General features: G+C 35.4%; 1 protein-coding gene across 6 annotated transcripts in view; it reads right to left on the bottom strand.

Moving 5' to 3' along the window:
- Chst9 (carbohydrate sulfotransferase 9) overlaps positions 1 to 8,344 on the bottom strand; it is a 246,081-nt gene that overhangs the window by 207,485 nt on the left and 30,252 nt on the right. For 4 of the 6 annotated variants that reach the window (XM_015482252.2, XM_048806395.1, XM_048806396.1 and 1 more), the window contains exon 2: positions 3,399 to 3,605. In XM_015482252.2, coding sequence (XP_015337738.1) covers positions 3,399 to 3,498 — 100 coding nt within the window. In that variant the 5' untranslated portion in view covers positions 3,499 to 3,605. Of the gene's footprint in view, positions 1 to 3,398; positions 3,606 to 8,344 lie in introns of those variants that run through there. The other 2 variants (XM_048806397.1, XM_048806398.1) reach the window with 1 other exon arrangement.

Here is an 8,344-nt window from a genome sequence, read left to right as displayed (position 1 = left end):
ACCCCCCCCCGCCCCCAACCTGCATGCAATTCTCCCTCTGACTTCTGTACTAGGAACCAGATTGGCATTGGGCTAGTTATATTGCATTTTAACCTGAGTTGGAACTGAGCCTTTTTCCTTTTTTCTTATTTCTTCATAAGTCAAGGCCCAAGCTTGGGCACAATTTAGCATTCTTGAATTATGACTGAGTCTTAATATGAGAACTCAGAACAAGCTCTGCATCTTTCTAGGATGATAATACCAGCCGCATTCATTGTACGTACTGCTTGTTAGGCACCATGCTGAGTGCTCTGCAAGCACTGGTCTTTTAACCTTCAGTGCAACCCTATGTAGAAATTATTAACCTCATTACATAGATGAGGAAACTGAGGCTTAGAAAGGATAAGATATTTGCTCAGTCACAAAGCTAACACATAGGACATCTGAGCTCTTCATATCTGTCTGAATGGAAAACTTGTATTCTTAAATATTACAAATAAATTTTTGAAATAAAATTCATAATTACATTGATACACAGCACAAAGAAATGGATCATTTAATTTTTTATCAAAAATGGGTATATGGAACTAGGTTGCACAACTGCACAGATTTTAATTTCTCTGCCATACATCTTCCCCTTCATCTCTGAAAGAATATCTCTTTATAATCTCTATTTGCATATCAGAGCATATCATTTTAAAGATCTATTTTGGAATTTTAAAACATTTTATTTTGATAGAAAAAGCTCAGGAAATCCAAGGATGCTTGGAGAAAAATAGTCCATATCTTAGATTTTAAAAGCCTTAAATGAAAGGTATGACAAGAACATAAAAGTTCTTACATGTAAGTGAAATGTACATTGAATCAAAACCATTCCAATCCTAAATCCTTCATTACTTATAGGAAGTTTCAGGAGCTGAAACCAGCTCATCTGATAAGTTTCTTTGCATGACAGTTCTTAAGTATCCAAAAGACAGATTTTTCAATTTTTAATTTAACATGGAAGCACAAATTCATATATTTTATGTCTAAAAACAGATTGCCTTTAAAAATGCCTGATGCTCCTGGTGTTATTTAAAACATATATAAAATATCGAGCTACCGCTCTGTCTAGGAAACTGTATAATACCCACAAGTCCCTGGCCTTCTGTGGGCAGAGCTCAGACAGAAGTCTTCATGAAGAATAATGCAGATTTTCTTCAGTAAAAACATGAGTTTAAGGTTTATGCTGATTGTCACGAGTAGCTTGGGAATCATTATATATAGACCATTTAAATATATTAAGAATCCAAGAAAGTGCTTCTGGAAAACCACAAATAAAATTAAGAGGATAAATGGTAAATGTTTTATTAGGTAATCTTAGCCTAGGACAATAACTTTCCAAAGCTTGTAGAGACAATGAACTCAAATTAAGATTTCGACTTGCAGCAGAGGTTACACACCTATGTATTGTATGTTGCTTAATTCACCAATTTCATTGATTTTTGAAACATCTCTACTTACACGGTTACACTTATTCTACATCTGTCTTATCCACTGTTTCAGTAAGGAGACTCAGCATTCATGACATGTAGGAAGACCTGGGTGTGGGTCATACTGAAAACTCTTAGCTTTGTATGCACATCATTTAAATCCCTCCATGGCTTCATCTGTACTATAGACCGGCAGAAAATTTCCCCTTTCTTCACAGAGGTTGAGACAGGGTACAAACAAGACCTCATAGTGGCACAACCCAGGTTCAAAGGTGGGCTTTCCCTCTGTACCAAGGCCTACCAGTATGAGGCCTCAAGTTCCTTACCCCACTGGGGCCTCAGTTTTCTTAGTTGTACAACAGAATATCACCCATCTAGCAAAATATCATGAGATTAGAAAAAAAATATGCCAACATTTAGTATGTATTAAGCTCTCAATAAATATTAGGTATCAATGCCTATGAATATGTTTTGTCAACTGTATTCTATTTATGGGTATTATTGTATGACTTAACTGTTTCCTCAGGTACCATCTAGTTTCTCTCTGACAGATAAACCACATTTCTCCCCTATATTAGTCTACATATGTAAACATATTTTCCTTTGTGTATTTGAGTCTTATGATACTCCTCTTGTAAACTTTGTATGAGACGATGATATTAGCTATCCTCCTGATATGGCAACCTTTGATTCTTTCTCCTTTATTGCATCCCAGCCTAAGTCTATGGTGAGTTTCAATCTATTCATTCATTCAACATACACCCTTTGGAGGCTACTGTGTGACAGGATCTCTACCAGGAATTATCTTTCAGGAGGAATTGGTCCCATATATTTTATCATACATGGTTTCATTAAGTATCATCAGTTATTATGATAAAAATTTTCAGTAATATAGAAAAGTTAGTACAATCTTATAGTTCATATTAAATTATAATGGGAATAAAAAACACATTTTGACAATGTTATAGATTCTCTAGAAAATAATTATAAGCAATCTCTTTTCACAATTAGAGATGATTAAGAAGTCATTCTGTTTTTACTATATTTTCCTTAATAGTCATTAAACCACAGTCTATTTCTAACAATGGAAAACAAGTAAATTTTACAACAGCAGAGTATTTATGTTTCTGTGATACTCTAGGATATTTCCTTTATTAATAGTACTATCATTATAAACATAATCGAATGCTTCTAATATGCAGCAATTGCTAATAACTGAATGAAAAAAAATACAAGATGAGCATAGCAGGGTTCAGTAAGCTATTGCCTGTGGGCCAAATCTAGTCCACCATCAGTTTTTTAAATAAAGTTTTATTGAAACACAGCCTGGTCCATTTGTTTACTTATCAACTCTGGCTGCTTTTGTGATACATTTGCAGAGCTGAGTAGACATGATAGAAATGGTCTGGTTTGCAAAGCCTAAAATATTTCCCATAGTCTTTTACAGGAAAAGTTTGTTAGCCCCTGCTTTAAATATAGGAATTAAAGAATTTCTGTGTCAATGTGAATTATCAACACAAAGTATTGAAAGAATTAAGAAAAAGTTAGGAGAGAGTTGCTTTTTGTTGTTGTTTGTTTTGTTTTGTTTTGTACATTAGCTCCTCCTTTAGGTTTGTGCCTGATGTTTGGTAGATAGACCAGAGATAGAAGAAATGCTATATTTTTGCAGGTAAATTCTCTAAAAGATATCTATGCTGGGTTCAAGGGGCCAGGCTGTTCCCACTGACATAACAAATATTTTAAGTATTAAACCTCCAAGCAAATGACCTCTGGAGTGGTATGATCTTACTTTCTTTTAGGAGATAAGAATTGCATTTTTGTAAGTCATTTTTTGTTGTTGATAATGTTGGAGAAAATTGACTTACTATAGCATCACAGCTTATTTAATTGAAAAGGGTCATTGCTGCATTATGATTAAAATAGAAAAAGAAAAAGTTCACATGTTACCTGTATGTTGCTCTTCGATCCAGACTTGCAAATACATGAAGAGGAGCAGCCCTGCTACTCCGAATATCAGCACAGAGAGGAAGACTTGCTTGGGGTTCATGACCACTTCAGATGGCTATCTTTCTCCTCATTGAAGATTGCATGATTTGTTTTTCCATAAAACTTTAATCTTTTGGGGTCCTCTGAAGGCCCATTCCATGAAGTAACCTAGAATTTAAAACAAAATCCATGTTTTAGGTGACTGATGGCATTTATATCCAACTATGATAAAAATTTGCAGCATATGGATAACACTGAAGACTTATATGCAATGTCATGCTCTTAAGACAGGTTAGAATAAAGTAGATCTCTGTAGGAGGGCAGTTTACTATTGCATTCTTTTATCTAAGTAATGTATCATCCTACAGTTAATAAATAACACCCTAACATAAATTAGGCAAACTTTGGCCAAACTTAAGCTCTTTGTATTGTAAAAGTAAAATTGCATTTAGGGTTATGTTAAGATGATTTCAAGAGAAAGGAAGAATAGCATTGAATGGATTGCTGAAGACTGGTCTTGAAAAATATGTTTGTGGAATGTAGGAAAATACTTCCTATCAGACAAAATATAATTGTTCAAGGTGGTTGCTTCCAAGATGCAAGTGGATACCAGCATCTGAGGATACACAAGTCCCTTATAGAAGATGACATAGCATTTACATATAACTTAAAGCACATTCTCTGGTATACTTTAAATCATTTCTGGATTACTTATTATACCTAATGCAATGTTAATAGTATAAGAATAGTTGTTGTACTTGTATTGCTAAGGAAATAATGATGAAAATTAAAAGTTTGTACATGTTCATTACAGTCACAGTTTTTTTTCTTTCCAAATATTTTTCATCCCACTTTGGTGTAATTCACAAATAAGAAGGGTTGGCTTCATATAAATAAAAAATGGGGAGTTTAATCTAACATTTCCTTTTTATATAAAAGTAGCATAATTTCTCAAATTTACATGGTGAATTTAAAAATCACCAAAGGCATAAAAGGATCAATTTTAAAAGTCAGAGGTCAAGGACCCCTCCCACAGTAGCTTAGAATTACTGAAATCTATCTCAGAATCCAGAAATCTCCCTTAGTAATAAAAGTTTACTTGATTTTTAAAAATACTGAGATGCTTTTCTTTCAGAACAATTTCATTCAATGTAATCTTAACCATTTATTTTTTAAGTCACATCCATTTTTGAGATCTAATAAAAAATGCAAACAGCTCCCTTTAGAAAAATATGAACACACATGAGCTCACATAAAATGCCAGTGCATTTGTGCACATTCACCGAAATTCAGGTAATTAGAATGATCTGATTAGGAAAAACATTCACCCGACATTTAAAAGTATTTATGCAGAACAAGAAAAATGTCACATCTCAAATACTCATTTAAAAATATTTTTCCTATAATTTCTTTATATTTTAACTACTATGTGGGCCACAATAAAGAGGTATGGTCATCAACGTATCTGAGGCATGTTTTCAAATCCACTTAGAGTCCCTGGGGCAGGAGTAACTCTTAAGGACTTCACTAGTACTTTTAAGGATTTCAAGTATTTTGAATTTTGATTTTGGTAAGAAAAGAGGTTTTTAAATAAGGAGAAGTGAGAGCATTACCATACTGCTTATTTGATAAGTGATCCTTTGCTCTTGTATTGAATCAAAAATAAAATATGATGGTCTTTCAAGACATATGCAACAAAGGTCCCAAGGGAGATTTGCAGTGCTAGGGATTGAAGATTGAATCCCCAGGGAAACTGTGGAAAGAAGCCAGTTCTCTCTACCCTTATCCCACAGTTAAACCATGAACAGACATAATTCCTGGGTATGTAAGAAGTTTCAGATAGGAGGAAGCCATTTGGACAAAATCCACTACGAACAAAGAAATAGTTGTTTACATGAAGAAAGAGACTTTTACAATCTGTCTACATAATTAAAACTTATCTCAGAAGAGAAAGGATAGAAGAAAACTCATAAATCAGCACAGAGCCACAAACCTATGAGAATGGTGGGTGTAAGAGCCAAAAAAAAAAAAAAAGACTCCTTGGGGGTTTGCAGAGGAAAATTATTACCTACGATGCTGGAAAAAGATTAAGGATTTGCCCTGCCTTTCTTCCGGAGACGTTGCCATACCCTGACATACCCTCCTGGGTGAGAAGACAGACAGGGGAAAAGCCATAACTGTGATTATGGCAGATGTGAGTAGGATTGAATGATTAAAGCCACAAGGCAGAAAGGCAATCTGGTGTAAAACGCAGAGATACGTTTGATTTTCTCCCATCTCAGTCCATTAACCCAACATTGGTGTGAAGAAATGGCTCTCATTAAACAAAGGTGAGGCAGAGGAAGCAGCCGTATTGCTCTAAGCAAACCTGAGGGTCAGTTGTGATGGGAAAACACACCTATTTGAAGATCATGCATCTGCCTCCAAGCCTGCAGAAAAAGTGCAGACTACTGGAGATTGAAATTACTTGGAATAATGCTGTTTTATGTCCAAACATTCTATAGTGTTTCTATGGCTAAAGGCTTCCTGTACTTTGTGCAACCTCTTCTTCCCAGTCATGGACACAACCTAAGAGGTACTTAACCATGCATTGCATATTGAATTTTGAGCTCCAATAACAGAATTCAGGTAATTGATGAGTAAATGTTATAGTTGTCTTTGTAAAGCTGTAGTCCTAAACTCCAAATGGAGGAGTAGAGACTATTAAAATACTGAAATATAGCATCTACAGTTCTCTGTTAAAAATACATATTTAGTTTTATTTGCATAGCCTATTGATTTATCCCTCACAATTAGGAAAAGAAATATAAAGATAATTGCTTCACTCCATTATCTTTCTCCCAACACTTTAAAATTTATTCTTTTAAATAATCATGGCTATCAACAGAGGTATTTTGGGACTTCAGTATAGAGATAAATTACTAGCTATGGGCAATTTACAGAAAAGGATATTAGAAGTTGCTGAGTTTGGCAGAAGTTTCAGATTTTAGGGAGGGAGTGGTGGGATTTCAGGGAAGGCTGGGGATGAGACCAAATGAGGCAGGCAGTTAGGCATACAAGAAACTCCAGCTTCGTGGCCCTCTTCCCAGTCCTCACCCTTGGGGGCACCTCTGCAGTGCATGCCTTCTCTGTCTCCCATAGTAGCTACAACATTCTCCATCTCTTTCCTACCCATCCCAAGCAAATAAAGGTTCTCAGTGATGAAGTCCATCAATGCACTGCCTTCCCTGGACAAGTTTACTACCTCTGTCCCCAAGCACACATGGCTCTGCAGAACAAGAGTCTTCTCCCCTCTCTCCATCCTTCCCAGGTTTCTGTGAAAGGGAGCTCCATCACCAGCTCCCCCACTGGGGTCTAATCACTAATGTATTTACCCAGGGACACTTTCCTCTGGAAATCCCCAAGCAAGTCCTTGCATTCACTCCCCGACAAGCTTCTAGACAGGTATTGACCCTGATGGACTCAGGCACCTCATCTCCCATTCATTTCTGAACCACAGCTGCCCAGGGGTAGGGATAAGATGTAACAAGGACCAGAGGTTCTGTAGGGCTTGAAAATTAGCAATTCTCTTTGTTTGTTCATTTTGTGTTGCCTTTTGCCATTCTGGTTTTAACTTCTATGAATTTCCTTGTTGTATGTCTTCCCTACTTATAGATGCGTAGTTTTTATGTATTTTGGATACGAATTCATTGTCTTTATTGGTGTGACAAAGATCTCCCTCTTTGTAACTTTTTCTTCCATCTGTTCCCTTTTTCCTTCATTCACTGGTGTTGTTTTATCATGCAAAAGTTTTCAATCTGTTTTATCATTCTTTATGATTTATCAGCTGGAGTATTGAAAGAAAGCACATGATATAGTCACATTTAAACTCTGGAGAGTTTAATAACAGAACATTTACAAAGATGTGGGCAGGGTTTAGAGAGACCAACAAGAGATAGAGCAAGTACCCCAAAACAAGTAACAGCACCTGCTTCTAGAAGGGAAGAAAGAAAAGCAGAAAGCTATTTCTGGAATCTGGAGACAGCAAGTGGAAGGATAACTAGCCCATACTCAAATTCCTCCTGCCCTTAGACCTGTCAGCGACTCCCATTTGTTAAGTACAAGTAAAAGCCAGAGGTTCAGGGAGCCCTTTGATATAGTTCCTTCCGAGACCCTCCCAGAAGAGAAAATGGGAAATATCAAGCTACATCTGGGTCCTTCATGATTTTTTAAGATAACTTTCCTTGTTTTCAAATCATAAAATTATGTTTCTATGTTTCCTTTCAAAAGTTTGAAAGTTCTGCTTTTCATATCAAATACTTGAATCTACCTGGAATTTACTTTTGTGTACATTGTAAGGTATCCATCTGATAGAGCTAACATGCACTCAAATCTATTTTATAATCTAATATTTTACTTCTGATTTTCAATGCTGATTTTGTTATAGATTACATTCTGTGTGTGTGTGTGTGTGTGTGTGTGTACTTGAACATTGTTTGGTTTTGCTGATCCAATATCTTACTTTCTTTTAAAAATCACCTTTGGAAAATTACATTTGTCTAAATAATTATCATTTCCCATTAGTTGTCTAATTTATAGGCACAAAGTTGTTCATAGGATTTTCTTCTGATTCTAAAGATCTCTTTTGCAGCTGTAGGTATAGTTCCATTTATAGTCCTAATGTAGATATTTGCACCTTTTCTCTTATTTTTTGACTTTTTCTAGAGCTTTTTCTGTTTTATGTAAAAGTATATCATAATGTCCCTATTATTATTTTTTTTTTAATTTTTTATTGTGGGTTGTTCAAAACATTACAAATTTCTTGACATATCATATTCCACACTTTGATTCAAGTGGGTTATGAACTCCCACCTTCACCCCATACACAGATTGCAGAATCACATCAGTTACACATCCATTGATTTACA

Source organism: Marmota marmota, unplaced genomic scaffold (genome assembly GCF_001458135.2).
Source record: "Marmota marmota marmota unplaced genomic scaffold, marMar, whole genome shotgun sequence".
NCBI lineage: Eukaryota > Metazoa > Chordata > Mammalia > Rodentia > Sciuridae > Marmota > Marmota marmota.
The sequence above is the reverse complement of the archived record's forward strand: the minus strand, read 5'-3'. Positions and strand labels throughout refer to the sequence as shown.